Source organism: Artemia sp. Qi Xiang Cuo, chromosome 11 (assembly GCF_049724085.1).
Source record: "Artemia sp. Qi Xiang Cuo chromosome 11, ASM4972408v1, whole genome shotgun sequence".
Taxonomy (NCBI): domain Eukaryota; kingdom Metazoa; phylum Arthropoda; class Branchiopoda; order Anostraca; family Artemiidae; genus Artemia; species Artemia sp. Qi Xiang Cuo.
In genome coordinates this window covers 9,692,070-9,715,285 of record NC_142804.1, presented here as the reverse complement: position 1 = coordinate 9,715,285, position 23,216 = coordinate 9,692,070, and the positions used below count along the sequence as shown (strand labels likewise).

General features: G+C 33.7%; 1 protein-coding gene across 1 annotated transcript in view; it reads left to right on the top strand.

Moving 5' to 3' along the window:
* LOC148946609 (dedicator of cytokinesis protein 3-like) overlaps positions 1-23,216 on the top strand; it is a 54,346-nt gene that overhangs the window by 14,437 nt on the left and 16,693 nt on the right. The window contains exons 6-8 of the mRNA XM_089097060.1: positions 11,431-11,593; positions 14,466-14,708; positions 20,750-20,944. Coding sequence (XP_088953186.1) covers positions 11,431-11,593; positions 14,466-14,708; positions 20,750-20,944 — 601 coding nt within the window. The remainder of the gene's footprint in view (positions 1-11,430; positions 11,594-14,465; positions 14,709-20,749; positions 20,945-23,216) is intronic.

The following is a 23,216-nucleotide window of genomic DNA, read 5'->3' as shown; positions in this document are numbered from 1 at the left end:
TATGTTATGTTATTGTTATGTTAAGTTCGAAGATGAAGTTCTCAATTTGGATGCATTTAGGATTTTTCCCAACATAACGAGAAGAATGGAATATAAAGTAAACAGAGGAAAATACTTCGTACACCACAAAGTATACGTGTCAGGGTAATCCGCATAGCGGCATGGTATTCCGGGAAGACCAAAAAAATTTTGCGGGAAAAAGGTTAAGTTTAACCCTAAGAACATAATAAAAAAATGGACCTTAAGAACAAATTGATTCATTCTGAAATTCAGAAATTGATGTATTTTGAAGTAGAGGATTTTGGGTTAGAAATATGTTTTTATAATTTTGGTGCCACCATTCTGCCTTATGAGGGATGGGTTTCTTCCAGCAAGTGTCAAATTTTGTTAATTGGTCATAGAAGATGCCCCCCCCCCGTAAAAAAGAATAACAATAATAATCTAAGAACCAGGTTTGTAATTTAACATTCTAATATTTTATGAAGAAATAGAAATTAACAAAATAAACAGCTGGAAAAAATCGAAAGCTAATAATATAGCACTGGAATACCTAAAATCGATTGAAATAAGGTTGCCTGAGGGTGTCCTTAAATTATTAAACAGGGAGCATAAAACTAGCATACACTTTTTTACAACCCAAAATTCACTTGCGTCTGCTATTTATTAAAGAAGCTTTAGAAAAAAAAGACGTGAACGGTGCTGAACGGTGAGGCACGTTGTCATATTTGGTTAATTGGTCATAGAACCCTTGTCCCAATAGAAATAGGATGAAATAATAATTTAGGATTGACTTTTTTTTGTATAATTTGACATTTTTATAAAGAAATAGGAAATTCCGTCGATCTGCCATTTATTGAAAAAAGATAAAAAAAATTGACAAAGTAGCTTGACTAGGTTTGAATTAAGTTAAAATTAAATTTAAAAAATGACTAAGTAGTTTGACTTGGTTTGAATTAAATCAAAATTAAATTAAAACGTTGACTAAGTAGTTTGACTAGGTTTGAATTAAATTAAAATTAGATTAAAAAATTTACTATGTATTTTGACTAGGTTTGAATTAAATTAAAATTAAATTGAAAATGACTAAGTAATTTGACTATGTTTGAATTAAATTAAAATTAAATTTAAAAAATTTACTAAATAGTTTGACTAGGTTTGAATTAAACTAAAATTAAATTTTAAAAATTGACTAAGTAGTTTGACTTGGTTTGAATTAAATTAAAATTAAATTAAAAAAATTGAATGGTAGTTCGATTAGGATTGAATTAAATTAGAATTAAATTAAAAAAATTGACTATGTAGTTTGACCAAGTTTGAATTAAATTAAAATTGAATTAAAAAAATCGACTAAGTAGTTTGACTAGGTTTGAATTAAATTAAAATTGAAGTTAAAAAATTGACTAAGTTGTTTGACTAGGTTTGAATTAAATTTAAATTAAATTATAAAAATTGAATAGTAGTTCGACTAGGTTTGAATTAAATTAGAATTAAATTTAAAAAATTGACTATGTAGTTTGACCAAGTTTGAATTAAATTAAAATTGAATTAAAAAAATTGACTAAGTAGTTTGACTAGGTTTGAATTAAATTAAAATTGAAGTTAAAAAATTGACTAAGTTGTTTGACTAGGTTTGAATTAAATTTAAATTAAATTATAAAAATTGACTAAGTAGTTTGACTAGGTTTGAATAAATTAAAATTAAATTAAAAAAAATTACTAGGTTTGAATTAAGACAGGAGGAAATTGGGCTACTCACAGTTTTCAAGGAGGCACACTTGTGCCTCTATAAAGAGGCGTTCCACCACAATGTTAAGCGATTTCAGGTCCTAGAGGTCGCAGAGAGACGGCGGTAATTGCATTTTGTAGCCCAAGCTCAAACTAAGAAACTTGCAAAATTTCATCCTCCTCCGACTTTATCTTCATGGGGTAAACTGGGCCGGAAATTTCGACCCTCCCACCACAGCCCCCCATTAAAGTTGTCAGATTGGGCTGAAATTTAGAGGTTAAGCTTTCCTAGGGCCCGGGAGCTTTTCATCGACATTTAAGCAAAATCAAATAACTCCTTCCCTGTTTTCAAAAAACCAAATATAGCCACTTAAAATTCATCATTTCTTTTTTTTTCTTAGCCACGCCTACAGGCCACAGTTGGCAACTGATCCGGGTGAATGAGGACTCATTCGAAGTAGAATTTGACCTGTTAGGGCCTTTTGATATTTTCAGACCGAAAAAATTATCCCCCGAATTTACATTTACGAGAAACCTCGTTTTCCTATTAGAACCCGCTATAAGCGGGCTAGCCCGCGAAAACGCGGGCTTGTTTTCCTATAAGAGCCTGCAAGCGATTTCCGGTCCTAGCGGTCGCAGAGAGACAGCAGTAATCGCATTTTGTAGCCCAAGCTCAAACTAAGAAACGTGCAAAATTTCACCCCCCTCCGACTTTATCAAGGAGGCACACTTGTGCCTATATAAAGAGGTGAGCCACCACAATGTTAAGCGATTTCAGAGCCTAGAGGCCGCAGAAAGATGGCGGTGATCGTATTTTGTAGCCCAAGCTCAAACTAAGAAACGTGCAAAATTTCATCCTCCTCCGACTTTATCTTCATGAGGTAAACTGGGCCGGAAGTTTCGACCCTTCCACCACAGCCCCCCTTTGACGTTGTCCGATTGGGCTGAAATTTTGAGGTTAAGTTTTCCTAGGGCTCGGGAGCTTGTCGTCGAAATGTCAGCTCAATCTGATCACTCCTTCCCTGTTTTCAAAAAACCAAATATCAAGTTTTATGGGGATTTGCTTGCTTTAAAAAATAGATTCACTTTACTAAAAAACAATTATAAATATGTCTATTTAGTCCAGCGGTCAAGACTCCTGACTGTCAGGCGGAAAATCTGGGTTCGATTCACCGTCAGAGAAAATTTTTTTATGTACTGAATTTACAGTTTAAAAAAGAAACTCAGTTTCTTTTTTAAATAACTCCTGACACGATCAGCAAACAGTTAGTCAAGCAATAATAAGTAATAAACTGTACAATAACGTGCAGAAATTATTTGAAAAAAACCTACGTTTTCTAAAGAGTTAAAGAGGCTGAGTTACAAGGTCGAACCTTAAAACGTACAGGAATTAGGAGGCACAGCTGGGGGGCTGCCGCCCCCCAAACCCCCGCTTTCGCAGCCTTTAAATAAAAAAAAAAGTTTTTTAAACTGAAAGTAAGGAGCGACATTAAATCTTAGAACGAACAGAAATTATTCTGTATATGAAACGCCTCGCTCTTTACGCTAAAGTTTTACTTTCTCACAACTCTTTTTTTTAAACAATAAAAACTTTAGCGTAAAGAGCGAGGCGTTGAGGAGGGCACAGCCCCTTTCATATACGGAATAATTTCTGTTCGTTCTAAGATTTAATGTCGCTCCTTACTTTCAGTTTAAAAAACTTTTTTATTTATTTAAAGGCTGCGAAAGCGGGGTTTGGGGGCGGCAGCCCCCAACTGTGCCTCCTAATCCCTGTACGTTTTAAGGTTCGACCTTGTAACTCAGCCTCTTTAACTCTTTAGAAAACGTAGTTTTTTTCAAATATTTTTAAAATAAATGAACCAATCTATACTTCATGCAGTGAATGCGACTACACATCCAGTCAAGCGGGGGAGGGGGACTGAAACCCAAGCTATTGTCCGTGGTGATGGGTTGATGGGTTGCGCCGATTTTTATCGGATTTTCAAAAAAATTAACACTAATATGTTGTAAAAGGAGGAAATGATAAATACATGACGTTTTCATACAAATTAGTAAACTTTTTTGGCATTTTTACTTTTAATAATAAAAAAAAATTATCGCAATTATCGCAATATTTATCGCAAAAAATATTGCAATTACTGTAGCTGCCAAAAAATACTACAGTAATAAGTGTGTGATCTTAGTTTCTGAGAAAAACACAATTAAGAAGCTTAAATGTTCCAAGAAGCGCCAAACAAAAGATGGAGTGGTGATTTTTTTTTTTTTTTTTCTAGTTTCTTCTTTTACAAGTTGCTTTTGCTCTTTGACTAGTGGTTCAAGCTGATAATATTCTAAAATATTATGAACAATTAAATTTATATCTTAGAAGATATTAAACATTATTGAATGTTATGCTAGAATAAGGTGTAGAGTATTGAACTGTTTAGTTTCGTAAGTTTTTTGTATTTTATTGAATGAATTTTTTTCTTACCAAGGGAGCAACTAAGAGAATCGTAAGTCGTTTTTCTTTCATTTTATATCTTATGCTATTTTTTTAAGCCCTCCATATTCTATCAAAAATTTATTTTCTTGTTAAATCAAAATTATAAATATTTCATTTCTAACGTCAAAAATTATCTTACTGCTACGAAATGAAAAAAAATTGTAACAAAGAACAAAACACCGACAAATCCATCCAATAAAAAAAAAAAAATCCAAAACACTTTAAATAACATGATGATTAATGCTTGAATTACCATTCAGTTCCTGATTTTTTTATTCAGTTATTCAGTTTTTCTTTTTTTTTGTTCTAATTTTATAATTCTAAGCATACAGAAGTGACTTTTTGAAACCAAACAATAAAACCCCTTGTGCAGCTAAGAAATTGCAGTTTGAAGTTTTAACGATATGGTGCAAAAAGTATCAACAAATAGCACAAAAACTCGAGCGTTTCTCAGTTACTTAAAACATGATATACAGAACATAGTTTAACATATTTTTGGCATATTTTAACTGAAATTTGAAAATAAGGAAAGTTAAAAGTCATAAATATTGTAAAAAGTGCTTTAAAAAATTCCTAATATTATCGTTAAACTAGAAAACGATGCGCAACAAAGAACATCATAAAGAAAAAAAAAACAGGCATGGAAGAAAAAAGTAAATAAAAAGAAACTAGTGAATAACAGATGCAGTGAAAAAAAGTGAATGAAAAAAGAAGTGAATGAAAACAGTGAATAAAAAAAACATTGAATAAAATAGCAGCGAACAAAAAAAAATAGTGAATGAAATGAAAAAAAAACAGTGAATGGAAAAAAAAAACAGTGAATAAAACGAAAAGAAACAGTGAATTAAAAATAAATAGTGAATAAAAAAATAGTGAATAAAAAGAAAAACAATAAATAAAACGAAAAGAAACAGTGAATTAAAAAAAAAACAGTGAATAAAAAAAATAGTGACTAAAAAAACAGTGAAGAAAACAGTGAATAAAACGAAAAGAAATAGTGAATTAAAAACAAAAAACAGTGGATAAAAAAATAGTGAATAAAAAAAAACAATGAAGAAAACAGCGAATAAAACGAAAAGGAACATTGAATTAAAAAAAAAAAACAGCGAATAAAAAAAATAGTGAATAAAAAAAGTGAAGAAAACAGTGAATAAAACGAAAAAACAGATAAGTGAGAATGATTCAAACATAAAAAAATGAATTTCAGCTATTTAATAAGCTTTTTCCTTGTAACACATAGTTTCATCAATCCACTCTCCAACACAAAAATCCACCGGCCCTTCTCCATAGTAACTACCACTAGCAACTCAACGCAGCACCATGCCGTTTGACACAGCTACACAGGCTCCTCCTCTATCCCGATGTATTCGGAACCTCCCTCTTTACACCCTCCCTGGAAGTTCCAATCCTCCTCTATCCTAATCTATTCGAAATCTCCCTCTTTATACCCTCCCAGGAAGTTCCAGTTTCCCTTAAATCTTTCCTTACGACATCCTCCCACCCCGGCCGAAAACGACCTGCTTTTTGTTTATATCTAGACGGTTGTCGAGAGCTAAATAGCTGATACACATAATAATGCAATAATATACCTGATAATATAATAATAATATAATAATAAATATATAGTGTGATAATATAACTGATGCACTCCATAATAACTGTTGCACAATCATACTTGGTAATAAACCTCAATATATAAAATGTCTGTGTTCCTTGTATCTTTTAAGGGCAAAGTTTGAGTCTTACATCATCGGTCAAACGTAAAGCAAATTAAAATTAAATTCTGGCAGTTAAAAGCTTTTGTTTCAATTATTTACATAAAAAGATTGTCTTAAGGCAGATAGAAACCGATGGGAGAAATAATCAAAATATAAAAATAGAAAATAAGACACAATAAATTAAGCAAACTCAATTCCTTGTGATGCTCGGAATTGAACCTGGAAACTCTAAAGCAGGATTCTCAGCTTCATCCGCTAAACTGTCATAAGGTATTTGGATATGTGAATTTTTTTAAGAATCTGCCCACAAACTTGTCATGGAAAAATCATAATTGCTACTTTTGATTTTTTTTATGGGGAATTTTTTTTATGGGGGGCTTCAAAGCAACGACTGTGAATATATAAAAGATTTCATAACTGTCACAAGGACAAGGTGAACACACTGCTTTGTTCCTTTCTTATGCTTTTAACAAATATTATAATCAATTCCCATGCAAATACAAAAGCCCCCCTGATGGTCATACACATAGCCCAACTAAAAGAACACGAGCCAGAATACCATATTTCCTAACATTACGCTCTCAATTACACACGGAAATAAATTGCAAGCCAAAAAGATAGCCGGTCTAATGAAGGAGCTGCAAGATATAAATGTTTAAATCACCTTTTTTTCAGTTGTTACCATCTCAGTTTCAAAACAAAGACTAAATTATAAAACTACATTAGAAAGACTCAAACTCAAATAAATTAGAAAAACTCAAACTAAATTAGAAAGACTCAAAGCAACAGCTGCTGCCCTTTCGCCGTTGCTTTTAATTTAGGGGCCTCTTTGAATTTAGTGCTTTTTTTAAGGTTTGTCTTGTTTTTATTTAGCCCAAAGGACTTTTATCTTATTTTTGGCTCAATACCACCTTTTCTTGAGCTGAAGACGATTGAGCAGAGGTCTTGACTGAAATTTTCAAATACTTTTTTTCTTTTTTCACTAGCTGGAAGGATCCTCGTTTTTAAAAAAAAACAAACTAATTTTTCATGCTTAGCCAGTGTGGTCACAGAAACTATTTGACTTGTCGTTTCCAGACGAAAAATAAAAGAAAAGTGCAGCATACTTTTGGTTCTAAAGTTTTTGGAGTCAATTCTTGATTCTGAAAAAGCAACAAAAGGTTTTTTTTCCGATTAACTGCTCAAGTGTCCTACTAAAAAATTCGGAAATTGATAATGACAGTGAACGGATTATATTTAAACTGATGAAGATTCAGTTATGGTGATTCATAAGACGCTAGACGTATTTTCTGAAGGAATTCAGTTCTTTTGAACTGAACAAACTTGACAGACTAGCCCAGCTTGATTCTCGTCTTTCAAAATCCAATTCGTTTATTTAAGGATAAACTTAGCAAATAAGAGTTCCAAAGAGGAATAGGTCCTTTTATTAGACGGTGAAAGAAATACATACAAAAGATGTTGATATTTCGAATGACAAAGTTAGTCATCATCATCAGTAGAGTAGCTAAAATTAAAAAAACTATATTTAGACTGAACAAAATAATAAGTTCCGGGTGACAGCAAGTTTTCGGTCCACTGACTTGGAGGGTTCATTAACTGTCTTGACTTCTTTAATATTGCGTTGTATTTTTAATAAAGGTGATACAATCTTCTTTTCTTTTAATTAAAAAAGATTCATTTATTTAAAACAGCTTTCATAGTATTAGTAAGAGCCTCAACTAAATAATGCTATCTCTTACAACAAAAAAAGGAAAAAAAAAACAAAGCATGATTAATGACACCTGTTTAAAACGGAATAAAAGAATTGCTGAAGCGATTCGTCCTGCATCTTATTGGCTCGAATTTGTTCATGTCTCGAGTATTCGCCTTTGGGGCAATAACAGGGGGCAACAACGTACTGTGTTTTTCACCAGCGAGGAGCGACTGTCCAAACTCGCACATGAGATGGTATCTCCGTTCTCTCAGTGGTGGTATTTCCAACGTTGCATTTCCAGTTACATACGTGTCATTTTTGGGGCCCAGTATGATTTTTGTTGCACATTTTTGAACAGCCTCGAGATCGTCACTTAAGTATTCAATGTTTTGCACCTGTGGTCCCCAAACAGAGCACGTGTATTCTAGCAAGGGGCGTATATAGTAGATATACGCTAGTCGTAACTGATTCACTGGGAAACCTAGTCGTCGGAGTGTAGTTATTAAAGGAGATTAATATAGTTTGTTTTAATTGTAAGACTTTAGTTACTCTACTGATGATGATGACTGGCTGTGTCATCGAAATAACAAGAGCTTTTGTATATATTTGATTGTCTGTCTAATAAAAGGACCTATCCGTATTTTGAACTCTTATTTGTTTCGTCATAGAAAAGGCAGTGTGGTCTTGGAAAAATACCAAGGATAAAATTATTCAATTATTCAGAGATTGGAGTCTTGTAAATCAAAATTGTTTTTTTTTGTTTTTCTTATGCCTAAAATAACCTTGTAAATACTAAAACAACCATCCTTCTAAACCAGCCCTAATCATTGGTAGTAGTCAAACAATTTGAAACACATCAGTGATTTTTCTTATAGATTCTACTTTTAACTAAGACAGATTTTTCTTATAGATTCTACTTTTAACTAAGACAGTGTATAAAACTCGGAAAAGCTTTTTTTTTTATAAAAAAGAATGTATTTTATATGAAGTATATTTTACAAATTACTCGCATCTTAAAACTGCATCCGCTCTTACATCCGCACACCTTCATCCGCACAACTTCTATTAGTCTTTGAGCATTCATGAGCAACAATGTGCTAAAATCCTATGAATGGATGAGTTCCCACTTCCTTGATTTCTTTCTTCAGAGCAATGGATTTTGTTGTTATTGTTCTTATTATGCTTATTAGTTTCCTTTTTCTTCTTACTTACCAGTGTTGTCTTTGTCCATGTTTATTGTGGGTTATAAATAAATAAGTGATAATTATCGATCCAACCACTGAATTTTTTTTTTATACACTGTCTTAACAAAAATTGTTGCACCGTTGTTTTCTTTTTTTTTAGATTGAACAAAAAATTGATTACTGCTTTCCTGTGGAATTAAACTATTGAATCAAATCTTTTAATTCATAACCTAAAAAAATATTTACGTCCCAGTTACACGTAAAAGATAAAAATTTAAAATTTTTACAGTAGCATTTTCCCTTCAAATTGAGCAGTTAAAACTTAACATTTAGAAGTTAAAACTCATTAGTTAAAATTTTAAAAGTTAAAACCCATGTGGCCTAAGTGAAGTGGCTCATGTGGCTTAATTCAGAAGTGCCTTCTGAATTAAACAACTACTAAACAACTAACTAATTACAAAAAATAAAACAAAAAAGATAATAATGCAGCCATGTTGAAAGCTGTTCGGAGCGTCCTGTTAAAATCCGGTCCGTCCGGTTTAAAACCGGAGTGGATCCGGTTTTAAACCGGAGCGCCCGGGTTAAAAATCAGAATTAATGCAAAAAGTAGAATAATTTCTGGGGTTTGTACTTGATGGAGAACATTTTATTTTTTTTATCTTTTCTGAAATTTTTGTTTGGTTGTCAAGGCTTTTGGTGCTTTAAAATTCCATCATGTCTTTCTTGCTGCTCTAGTTTATTTGAAAGGTCTTTTTTTCTGATGCATTTCAAGATTTTCCCTAATTTCTCGCTTTCCACAGCAGTACTATCTATAAAATTAGTTAATAAGGACTAATGTTAAAATATTAGAAAGGTCTAAAATATTAGAAAAATTTTTTAAATGAAAAATGTTAAAATATTACAAAGGCTTACTTGAAAGTTCTCTAGACAAAATTTTTTGGTACAATCAATCCACTTAAAATGAACTTCAGATAATCCCCCTACCCCAAGGAAATATACTCATATATCAGGCAGTTTTCACAGGAAGTATGGAAATCAAAATGAGTCTTGCACCTTCACTTAGATGTCGGGTTGACTTTGCTGATTTTTTAAATTCACTTTTTGCTAACTTCAAAACTTAAATTAGTTATTCTTAAAAGATGTTCTGTACTTTGTTTCTTTCCACAGTAACACTTTTATGAAATTCATTGATAAGGACTGGTGTTAAAATATTAGACGGCTCGACAGACTTTAGATGACACTCGACTTCTGTAGACTAAGAGATTATACTTTTTAAAATTAATACGTTTTTGTTTAAGGAGTGGTGCAGAACTGTTCAAAGGGGGGGGGGCAGCCAGGCCAGCTGCTACGGGCATCTCAGTGAGGGGGCTGGGGCTTGCCCACTTTGATCAAATTTGTCACTTTGATTTGTTCTGTTTTTTTGCTTAGGCCTATATTTGAGTGGGGAGGAGGCACTGTAATTAATTTTGCCCTGGGCACCTCCAAACCCTAGGAGCAGCTCTGGGTGGAGGCAAAGCTGGTAAAACATCTTTTGGGTAAATTTACGCCAGTATGTTACTGAGGGATTTCGCAATTGGCCTTTTTAAGCAAAATTTAGCGTTTTCCTGGCATATTTTTGAATAATAAAAGAAAATTGTGAGGGTTGAACTGTAAAAGCTGTAAAAATCAGTGCAAGAAATGGTTTTTCTAGAAACATTTATAGGAAGAAACTTGTAGCCCAAACCACCAAGGCCCCAAGGTTTTTACACGTTAGGCTTGTTCATGCCTTAGCGATACGGTTTTTATAAACTATAGAATTTAAGCTTAACAGAGGGATTTTGGAGTGGTTGAAATGTATTTTGTTGAATTTTCGTAATCTGATTGCTACTGTGGAAGGGGTCCCTTTTGACAAAAGAGTATCATGCAAAGCGGCCAGACATATGCTCGATAATAATTATTGGTTTTTGAATGCCCCACATGAGTTTTAACTTTTAAAATTTTAACTAATAAGTTTTAACTTCTAAATGTTAAGTTTTAACTGCTCAATTTGAAGGACAAAATACTACTATAAAAATTTAAAATTTTTATCTTTTACGTGCAACTGGGATGTAAATATTGTTTTTAGGTTATGAATTGAAAGATATTAGTACCACTAAGAGGAGACAAGCTGGGATTAGAAAAAAAAATTAGCTATGGAATTACTCATCAAAATTAAAATTAGTGTTATTTAAAAAACAAAGATATTAACGTGTTTTCCTAGGGAAAGTTTTTAAATATTAGACCAACATTTGATATTTATGCCCCAATAAAATTGTCCATTGAAAATATAGAGGAACTTCTGTCCTGTACATAGTTGATGTCGCTTTTTTTACTTTAAAATTTTTAATATTCATTTTGCCAATTTTGGGCTTTCTTTTTACAGTTTTTTTTTTTAAAATAAACTGTATTTTGTAGGTTTTAGTCACAAAGTTAAACTTTCCCTGTGTTTTTATTTAGTTTATTCCCTTTTAATTTGCTGAGTTGTAATTGCTTTTGGAATTTTTTACAGCTTTTCGATATTTTAATAATGTTTTCGATTAGTTATTCTTATTCAAAATTCAAATTTATATTTTTAGTGTAACAGACTATTCATTTCTATTCTATCTGCAGACTATTGGAGAAAGCTAGGAACTGTGACCTATCATGGCGTGAAAACTGTCTATCATTCGTTACATCACTGACGAGATTACTTGAAAGGCTCTTGGATTATAGAATGGTCCTTTATGGGGATGAAAATCTCAATAAGCAAATGAGCTGCACATATAATTTACTGGTAAGTTATTGGTAAGATTTAATTGTAAGTATATATAATTTACTTGGTAAGGTATATAATTTACTGGTAAGTTATTAAAGTCGCGGTCTTGAAACTTTGTTCCTGTGATATATGTGGCAGTAGAAAGTGTTTGAGGGCACGTGGGACGTTGAAAGGGTGGTTGGCTGCCCTCTAAATGATTGGGCTCTGTAAAGGATCCCAAGATGTTTGATTTGCAATCAAATGAGCCCTCCCCAAACTTTGCAAGAACATCTGTTCTACATGATGGGAAGGCTGGTGTAAAACCATAAGAATATATCGGAGACAAGTCGCCCTTTACTAAGTCAGGGCTGCTATAAAGATTATGATGTAAAACACAGTATCTATTTTTTTGTATATTTATATATTACCCACAAACGCAAAATAAAATTATAAAGGTGGATCATCAATAAGAAGAAAAAAACCCGAGACAGCAACAAACGAAAAAAATTGAATAAGGCGATGATGAGGGGACATGTGTGCCTAAGCCATATCTGAGAGTTGCCTATGCTGTATTTGTAACTTTATTACACTGACTTATTCACGCTTAACCCCATTTTTGCCCATGCTTGAAGATAAAGAGAAAAATTACAAAATTTCAAGTCATGTATCCAAAAGACATGAGGTAGCAATAAAATGGGACACACCCTTTGATTTCTTTCCAAATATATGGAACTATTTAGTAGTGCTCCCTATGGTAGCAGAGTGGATTGACGCTCTGTTTGGTAACACGGGGGCCAGGGATTGATCCCCGCTGCATAAAGGTTGGGGACAGGCTTGCTACTTACCTTACCTTAGACCTTAGATCCTGCTGTGCCTCCAGAGGCACTTAGGGCATCCAAGAAGAGTCACTAGTCATCTCTCATTGCTGCGGCCGCCCAGACATCTTCCCATTCAGGTTGGATTGAGGCATTGAGGTTTGCGAGGTCAGCCCGGTAGCTGCGTCGTAGGGTATTTTTGTGGCGTCTTCTTCTTCTGGTACCACGTGGCTGCCACTGAAGAAGCTTAAAAGAAAATTGCGCCAAAAGGAAATTAACTTAGACCTTAGATCCTCCTGTGCCTCCAGAGGTGCTTAGTGCATCCAAGAAGAGTCGCCAGTCATCTCTCATTACTGCGGCCACCCAGACATCTTCTCATTCAGGTTGGTTGGATTGAGACATTGAGGTTTGCGAGGTCATCCCGGTAGCTGCGTCGTAAGGTATTTTTGGGGCGCCCTCTTCTTCTGGTACCACGTGGCTGTCACTGAAGGACGACCTTTGGTATTCGAGTTTCGGACATGCGGATCACATTACCAAGGTATCTCCACTTCCTATATTTGATCACTTTGGTAACCAGTGGGCTTGGTACTTATCCCTGTAAAAAAGAGCAAGCACCTGAAATGCCAATTCAACACCTTGGGCGTCACCAATAGCTCTGGAGGATCTTTATCCTTTATCCTTTTATCCAGTGATGTCCATGTCCCCCTTTTCCTAAAGCCCGGATTTATGCTTTAGCTGTATAAAGTTATTTGCGGATTAATTTAGTCTGTGCTATTTTTGTACTCTCATCAAAACGTAGATGAGGTAGATAATAAGTAGATAATGCCACATTGTGTCAATTTAAAGTAAAAACTGTAAAATCAACAAATTTTAGTATATAGGCCTAGAGGGTAGTTGCACACTTTATGACTAAAAAGTGTAAAGTAAGAAGCTTAGTTATGTATTTTCCTGTAGAACTGACTGATTGATGTAGACGAGGCTTAGGAATGTTTATTAGAACATGTTACAAATACCCTATATGGTATCCTAGCATGGCCAATTTGGCTTTGGGAAGGGAAATGGCTATTTTGCTAGAATATTACAATTTTATAGGGACCATATACTGAAAATTATCTATATTATATGACCTTTCCTAACCGTCACTCCTAAAGGTCATATCTGACCTTTCCCTATCTAAATAATGTGACATTTCGTTACCTTCACGGCTAAAGGTTTTATCTGACATTTTCTCAGTTCCAAAACAAATGCTAAAAGTATTTAAGTAGTATGACCTTTCGTAACCGTCACTCCTAAAGGTGATATCTGAACTTTAACTATCTAAATAATGTGACGTTTTGTTACCTTCATGGCTAAAGGTTTCATCGGACATTTTCTCACTTCCAAAACAAATACTAAAAATTGTTTAAGTAATATGACCTTTCGTAATGGTCCATAAGTGAATATGCTACTCCCATAGGTGGCATATATTATTCGCAAGGCGGCAAACCTTGTTGACTATGGCATAACGTTCATATTCCTATTTTATATACCCTATTGTTCTTTCTACTTGTTCAACAGTCTTGCCATTATATCATCGTTTAATAAGGAATTAGCATTCGAAAACCCTCCAAACAAGTACTTACGTTAGTTTTGTCCTCCCCCTTCCAGCCTCAAAGTTTCAGAAATTGTCTTATAATTTCCTATATTTATGCACAATCCTCTTTTTTTATACCTCTTTTAAAGTTTCCATCTCTGAAATACTGATCTCTTGAAAATAAATCCTGTGTACTTGGATGCTGTCAACAAACAGTAACTGACTGTCTAGAGTTCCAGTTAAATTACAAGTTGCAGCTTCACTGTCAACAGACTGGTTGACTGAAGGATCATTTGTGGTTAAACTGTCAACAGGCTAATGACCATTATTGGTCAAGTTAGGAAAAGCCTCCTGTAATCTTTGTTTAATTTAATTTTAGAACTTCTTCAAAGATGAAACTGATAGACAAGACATGTTTATGGGTTACATCTATAAGCTTCATATATAAACTGTCAATAGGCTAATGATTACTATTGGTCAAATTATGAAAAGCCACCAACAATCGTTTTAAATTTGATTTTAGAACTTTTACAAAGATGAAATTGATAGACAAGATATGTATGTGCGTTACGTCTATAAGCTTCATGGTCTTCATGTGACGGCTGAAAATAATATTGAAGCAGGGATGACCTTATTCCTCTACGCTAAAATGCTGCTTTGGAGCAATTCAATCCTGCCATCAAATGGAAAGAGGCCGGAGGAGCCTGAGTGGGAGCGAAAAGAGGAGCTGTATTTGCAGATCATTGATTATTTCGATAAAGGAAAGGTATGCTTTGTCGTTTATTTATAAAGAAGCCAACCAGCTTTGAATCCCCTGCGTAAAAGCTATTTCAGTTTCAGCTTCGTTTATAAAGGATGTAAATAAATTTGATCGAATAAAGTCCCTCAGAACTTGTAACTTGTACCTTGCTTCCATCGTGCAAAGTCTCCCCCCTTTCACTGGCTCAAGTCCAACTATTCCTCCCAATACTTCCTTCCCCTTTATTTTTCCCTCTAATGTTATAAATAAAGTTCTTAAGCTTAGAGAATCAAGTATTTGTCCCTTGGACATCCCAGTTGACTTAATTAAAGCCTTTTCGGACAAAATTGCTGAGCCTTTATCAAATATTTTCAACCACAACACAAAATTTGTTAAATTCCCAAGTTGCTTGAAACAAGATTTTATAGCACCTTTCCCCGAAAAATGCGCCAGTCTGACTTTTGCCAACAGTCGCCCCATTACTCTGACTTCCGTTTTTTCCAAACTGTATGAAGGTTTCCTCTGTGACTAGCTTAAGAATAAAATTTATCCACGTATTGACACCCGGCAGTTTGGTAACTTAAAGAAAACTTCCACCACCCATTACCGTGTGCACTTAATGCATACAATCGTGAGTAACTTTGATAAACCAAATGTCTGGCTGAACCTTGTCTTAGTTGATTTACAAAAAGCTTTTGACCTGGTTGACCACACAATCCTATTTCGTTCACAACTGGTTAACTTTAAACTTGATCCTCTGTTTGTAAATATCGTTATATCGTTTCTTTAAAATAGATCCCAATTTGTTAAATACACAAATATTTTCTCTAACCCCCTCCCTATATATTGTGGAATTCCTCAAGGAACCTTATTGGGACCACTTTTATTTCTAGTCATGATTAACGATATTGTTAAGGAATTCCCCCAAAGGTGGAAATACGTGAATGACTTGTCGATCCTCGAAATATGTCACAGGAATATTAAAAGTGACTCCCTTGAAATTCTATCCCACATTTCGGATGAAGCTAAGAACCTAAATATGAAAGTAAATTCCACTAAATCAAATATAATAACAATAAATTTCTTGAAATCTGTTCCCGCCTTCTTTGACCCTATCCCCCCAGATATTTCTGTGTCTTCCTTTAAATTACTTGGGGTTACAATTTCCTCTAGTTTAAAGTGGGATATCCACGTGAAAGATATTGTCCGTAGTGCTAATGCGTCCATGTCTCTCCTTAAGCTCTTGAATAAATTTAACGTCCCCCCATCCCATTATTTAAGGATTTATACTTCCTTTGTCCGCCCGCATCTTGAATATGCTTGTCCAGTTTGGCATCCTGGCATCTCCCGTGATCAATCAGATAAAATTGAATCTATTCAAAAAAGAGCCCTAAGAATAATTTTTAAAGAAACTTTGGTACCATATTCACTCCTTCTAAAAAAGGCCAAGCTGGAAACTCTTGGGCACAGGAGAGGAACGCTGTGCATCCGTTTTGCAAAAAATGCAATAATAAACCCTCGCACGGAAAACATTTTCCCCAAAAGACACTCCCCATCCAGACACCGCCTGCCACGTACTGTTTCTTAACCCATCCCTATTTCGTCCCCCATCCGTTGTTTAACCTCCAGATATGAAAAAACCTTTTTCCCCTGCGTTACTGACCAAATAAACTACTAGTTTGTTTTTTTTTTTATGCTGGTGTCCGTTTGGCTCTTCCGTTCCCTCCCCTTTTTATATACTCTCTTTTAAACCTTTTTAACACTATTTTTATATCAATTTTTTTTGGGGTTTTGTTTTAATTTGTGCCTTTTTAACTTTCTTACATTTGACACTTTTTGTTTTTTAGACTAATGAATGGCTTTGCCTTTCTGATATTGTTGTTTTTGGCATTGTTTAGCCAGTTTTTTAGTTGTTGTGCTATTTCTATGTCTTTTTTTATTATATTACCCCGAAATGCGAATTCGGCCCTTCGGGGCTTGTGATAGTCATTTTTTGAAATAAATATCTTATCTTATCAGAAGTGCCATTTTCTTTTTGAGATACAATTTGTTCTCCTTAAATTTGTTCATTAAAAAAGCTCATTGTCTACATTTGGCTTCACAGCAATGACTGAATCCAATAAAAGGTCATTGCGTAAAAGGTCATTTCAATTTTAGTTTCATTAATGAGGGACCTAAATAACGTTGGTAGAAATAAAGTTCCCGGAGAAATACTATTTCCTTTTTGGAATTACATTTTTTCTCATTAAAAAAGCTCATCATCTACATTAGGCCTCATAATACTGATTGAATCCAATAGAAGGTCTTGGCGTAAGACGTCATTTTAATTTCAGCTTTATTAATGAGGAATTTAAATAACGGTGGTCCAATTGTTGCTCCCTGAGAAACACCATTTCCTTTTTGGGACAAAAATTTGTTATCTTTGTTCGTTAAAAACGCTTATGGTCTATATTCAGCCTCGTAGAAAAGATTGAATACAATAAAAGATCATTTTAATTTTACCTTTATTAATTAGGAATATAAAAATGTTGGTCCAAATATGGCTCCCTGCAAAACACCCTTTCCTTTTTGGGGTGAAATTTGTTCTCCTTGTTCGTTAAAGACGCTTATGGTCTATATTCAGCCTCATAGAAACGATTTAACCAATAAAACCTCATTTTAATTTTGCTTTTATTAATTAGGGACGTAAATATCGTTGGTTGGTAAATACCATTTCCTTTTTGGGGCCAAATTTGTTATCCTTGTTTGTTAAAAATGCTTATGGTCAGTATTCAGCCTCGTAGAAAAGATTGAATCCAATAAAAGATCATTTTAGTTTTAACTTTATTAATGAGGGATATACAAAATGCTGGTCCAAATACGGCTCCCTGAAAAACACCCTTTCCTTTTTGGGCCGAAATTTGTTCTCCTTGTTCATTAAAAAAACTTACGGTCTATATTCAGCCTCATAGAAAAGTGAATCCAATAAAGGTCATTTCAATTTTGCCGTTATTAATTAGGGACGTATATAACGTTGGTCTCAATATTGCTCCCTGAGGAACGCTATTTTCTTTTTGGGGCAAAATTTGTTCTCTCCGTTCGTTAAAAACAGTTGTGGTCTATATTCGGCCTCATAGAGAAGATCGAGTTCTATAAAAGATTATTTTAATTTTGCCTTTATTAATTAGGGAGGTAAATGACGTCGGTCCAAATGTCGTACCCCGAGAGACACCATTTCTGTTTTATGATAAAATTTGTTCTCCTTGTGCAAGTGCATCGTCAACATTTGGTTTCTCAGGAAATGTTGAATCCAGTGTCAACTTTTCCTTGGCTCCCGGAGTGCATTCTGACACTGCTCATTTATATTACAGTTAATAAATGTTTAAGTTAATGAATTTGTAGTAATTAAAGGATAATCCAAAATAAATTAATCAAACTCATATATATATATATATATATATATATATATATATATATATATATATATATATATATATATATATATATATATATATATATATATATATATATATATATATATATATATATATATATATATATATATATATATATATATATATACCTAACCTTTGAGGTTATCATAAACATATCAATAACTGCGATTTGCATTAGAAACATGACTCAATAAATTGAATTAGTTTCATTTCTGTAAGAAAGCAGAGGTTTGTTTTGTAGGTAAAGTGTCCGTCATTATGAAAAAAAGTTGGAAATTTGAGAGCAAAATAGTAAATCAATTAAATCAAGAAGTTTAGAATGAAGACTTTTTTTAATGCAAGTATAATGTAATACCAGTGGGCTATCGAGGAAGGGGATCTATCCATTTAGTGAATCTCCCCGAAACATCTACATTATCTTAACCACCACAGACGGCCTAGGAGAAACTGTTTATTTTATCATTATAACACCAGTATTTTTGCACAATGTTAAGACTGCACGATTCTGGTAGCAATAGATAGCTTTATTCACTTTATCATCGTCGTCTAATTTTTTTCTCATGTTCTAATTTCAGCTTGGTCTTTTCTGTTTTCTCTATTTTTCTTTTTTCTCATTATCATTATTGTAACTACTGCTCGTTTTCTACGTGTTTTCACTGTACTCTAGTGTATATTTTTTTTTTTCGTTTTTGTACGTGTTCTTGATTGAGCGTATTGTCTATGGTTCTTTCGGTGTTTTATTATTGTATTGTCTGGCCCACAACAAGCCAAATTTCTTCGGTCAAATAACCGTTCCATGTTTGTAAGAGTGTTTTCATATCAATAAAATCCTTGATTGAAAAATATCAACCTATCAAGCGCTAAGCAAATAGTGGCCTTTAATAATGGAAGCCAAAACCCTAAAAATTATATAACGTTAATAACTGTATACTTATAAAAAAATCTTTTTATAACTATTTTGAATATTTAAAATTCATTAAAGTTAAAGCTACTCATTCAGAATTACTGTGCGAATTTAACTGATGCTATTTAATTAATATTACATACTTCCTTCCAGAGAAACAATCTTGTATTTATAAGAAACTTGTAATTTTACTTATAATTTTAGTTTATTGAGAAGAGTATTGAGAATCTTCCAAAGATAGAATTGATTGACCCTCAGGAAATGGAAATTTACTGTATTTTACGTCAAAATAAAACAAATTTGATCCAAATAGGGTTAAAATGCCCCTGTCTGAAACCATTTTCAGTAGTCAATCAGTTTAAAATTGTCCAAAAGCCATTTGTATACCCTTCCATTTTTGAAGGCTGTATTATAGCACAATTCCAGATTTGTTCATATGATATATAAGCAGTATATATGTTATAATGAGAGACAGAAATCTGATGAATGTCGACGTTCACCGGTGAAAGTCCTAAGTAAGGATATTTAACAAATATTTCTGACATATACCAAGCAACTATGGATTTGTTGACATTCACCACACACTAATGGTGAATGTTGAGCATTTGTGAGATTTATATTTCTGAGATTTTAACCTAATTTCTAACCCATTTTGAGATTTATAACCTCTGTCAAAACATAGTCGCTTGGTGTATCTCCAAAATATTTATTAAATATCCTTATTTAGGACTTTCACCGGTGAATGTCGACATTCACCAGATTTCGTTCTTTTACCGCAACATATATAAAATATTGTCACTATAAACCTATGTGCTTGTGCAGCACTATATGCAATCACTATGTGCTTGTGCAGCACTATATGCAATCACTATGTGCTTGTGCAGTAGCACTAAACACTTACACATTTTCTTACAGTTACACACTAACTATTAGGTTTCTGGTCATTGGATATTTTGTTTTATTGGATCGGGGGGTTTGGAGCCTCAAAATGGGCTTCTTTGGGCCCGAATTTTCGAACTTGGGCCCGAGCTCAATGTGGAGGGTGGAATTTGCCACCAACTTTCCTTTCTAGAAGAATACATTTTGATTAGGGAAACATCATGCGTTCTTGGAGGTAAAAGCACCTCTGTTATTGCGGAAAAAATAGTTAAAATATTACGATAAGGGAGCTTTTCATTTATAGAGCAATATCTATTTGTTTCGTGTTTTAGAGCTGCCATTTATTTTCATTCACAAAAAAAGTAATATCGAAGAACACGCTTCCTTTCCATGACGATAAATAACAAGTTTGAATAGGGATAAATCCTTTTATTAGACAAATAAGTCCTTTTATTCCTTTATTATAAATACTTTTATCAAAACAATAATAAAAGAATATACTGGATATTTTGATCACATGTACAGGGATCGTTATCAGCAGAAATTTTACAATTCAAGACTTTGAATCCCCTTATTAAGGATAAGAGTAGAAAAAGAGCCTTGATAGTAAGAGATGAACTTTATAAAAAAAAAGTGTATTTCTGCTGATGACGATCACTGTACATGTGATCGAAATATCCAGTATATTTTTTGATTGTTTTTTTTCACTATTAAATAAAAGGATTTATCCCTATTCGAACTGTTATTTATTCAAAAAATATTTCTTATTTTTATTCTATTTCTTCCTAGTAACGGTTTTATTTCATTCATATTTCATTCATAAATATTTCATTCATTTCACTTTTGTACAGGCTTGGGAGAAAGGAATACAACTCTGTGAAGAATTGACAGAATTCTACAAACAGCGTGCAAACAACGTTATCAAAATTCCTGTTACGCTAAGGATGCAGGCTACGTTCTATGAAAAAATACTGGAGGAGCATCGACCAGAGACGGAATTTTTCTTCGTTGGATTTTACGGATGTGATTTCCCACCCTTTGTGCGTGTAAGTTTACTCCACTGAACAATCTGAATTCAGCTATGATAAGAAGCATTTAAATTTATCATTAAATAGCTTATAATTGTAAGAGGAGCAAGCACATACGTAAGAATTTTTTTTTTTTTTGGGGGGGGGGATATTAAAAAAAATGTAATTTTTTTTATAATTGAATAAGAAGTGCCCAGAAATTTGAAAAAATTTGGCTTTTTTGGAGAGGGGGGGGGTATCTGAGGTGCATCTTCTCCATACGTCCTTGAGGAGGGGCATCCATGCGAGGAGCATTCAGAGCCAGAAACCCTCAAAAATGACGTCTGTTTTGCCGTGACGTCATTTTCGAGGGATCTCAGGTTTTTAAAAAAGATTCTCTGCAAATTTGTTTTCAAATAACATCTTAATATTAAGCCTAAGGAAAATAACATTAATATTCGTGAATCAGCTACATCTTTTGGTTACCTTGGGCAGTTTTGAGCCCTTTTAGTCCTTTAAGGGTTCAAAATGTTATTTACTCCAGAAGCGATTATTAAATTATGTAAGAGCATAAGAAAAGCCATCAAGTGATCCTCGGTAAGGTAAAGAATATGACAATAGACCCATTAAGTCTAAACCGGGGTCGCTGATCTCTGTTTCGAGGCCCTTCAGCCAGGAAGTGCAATAGGGGGCTGGGGGCAGCCATCCTGTGCTTTCGCACACCCTTCCTGCTTACCTTCCCCAGATTTCTCCAGGTACCCAATTAGAGCTGGTTTGACTCTGACTGAGCTTACAGAATCGCGCCACTGACCCCTGTCCCGAACCAGATAACTGGCTACACCAGGAATCGAACCCCTGCCCCTTGGACAATGAATTTCAAACCAAGCGTGCCAACCACTCACCTAGCTAGATTATGCTCTCAATTACAAATTTTTCTGGTTGGTTTTAGATGATATCCTCTTTAGTAGTAGAAAACTGTCACTGATTTAATCCATGTAGTATTATAATAGCTATTAATTATTTTATATACAACTAACATTATCAATATTTGTAACTATCGGGCACACTTTAATATTTGTAACTATCGGGCACACAATTTCTTGATGGATTATAAAATGCAGTCGATGATAGTTCGCTCATATTTGACAACCTTCTATATTTTGAGCAAAAGTAAAAGAGTTGATAAAAAAACTTTTTTATTTTTGGTTTTATTGGGTAGCACTAGATGGTGTTAGTGTTTTTATTTTTGGTTTTATTGAGTAGCGCCAGATGGTGTTAGTTTTTTTTTCAAGACTATCTTGAGTATTTCTTTTGATCAGTTTTACATACTCTTATCAGTTCAGGGTCATTGGAATTTCCTATAATAGACCCAAACCTAGATTCTGTGTTCCGTGTATATAAATCCAAATGACTGTCTCTCTGTCTTCCAGTTCAGCGATATGTGGCTAAACTATTTAATTAGAAACTTGAAACTTTTCAATAATTCTGAGGCCCTAGAAATGCAAATCTAATTGTTCAAATTGTAAAAAAAAGTTAATAGCCTGAAAATGTCAAGTCATGAAAAAATAGATTTCCGTAAAACTTACACTTGAAAGTCTTAATTTTGCACGTAAAATTAGCTATTTTTTGCATCATAGTGATAAATTTAAATGGTTAAAACGTTTAGTAATATCAATCATGAATTCGGAATCTTGCTGCCGAAATGGTTAACTAAACTAGGTTGTGGGCTGAATTTTTGAATTAAAAATTACACGATACTGAACTGTCATGTTTCACCTAATAGAGAAGGAAAATTGCTTTTTCGGTCGCTAAGGAAATTAGAAAATTGTCGCTGATTTAAACCATGTTATTTCATAAAAACTATTACCTATTTCACATACAACAAAGCTTCTTGTACGACAACACCGTCTTCACATACAGTGAATCCATACGAAATAGGGCGTAACCAGGAGCGTATGTTTTTCGGTGAGGGGTTAACAAAAACCTTTAAAAACGCATCAAAAATTTGTTTGTGTGCATTTTTTCACATTTTTACGAGTCACAGGGAAATTTTGGGGAAGTGCGTCAAAGCCGATTCCCCCCCCCCCATTGATACGACCTTGCATAAGACAAATATTGATATCTATTAGACAGGGATCACGTTATCTACGTGATAAACATTAGCTTTATGCACAGAACTTCTTAATGGATACCGTAATGAAGCTGAAGAAAGCTCGATTCTTCGTCAATTTTTGTTAAGGTATGCCATGAAGACTTTTCATCAAAAGGAGTGCCATCACACATCGTATTCACAAATCGAGTATTCACAAGG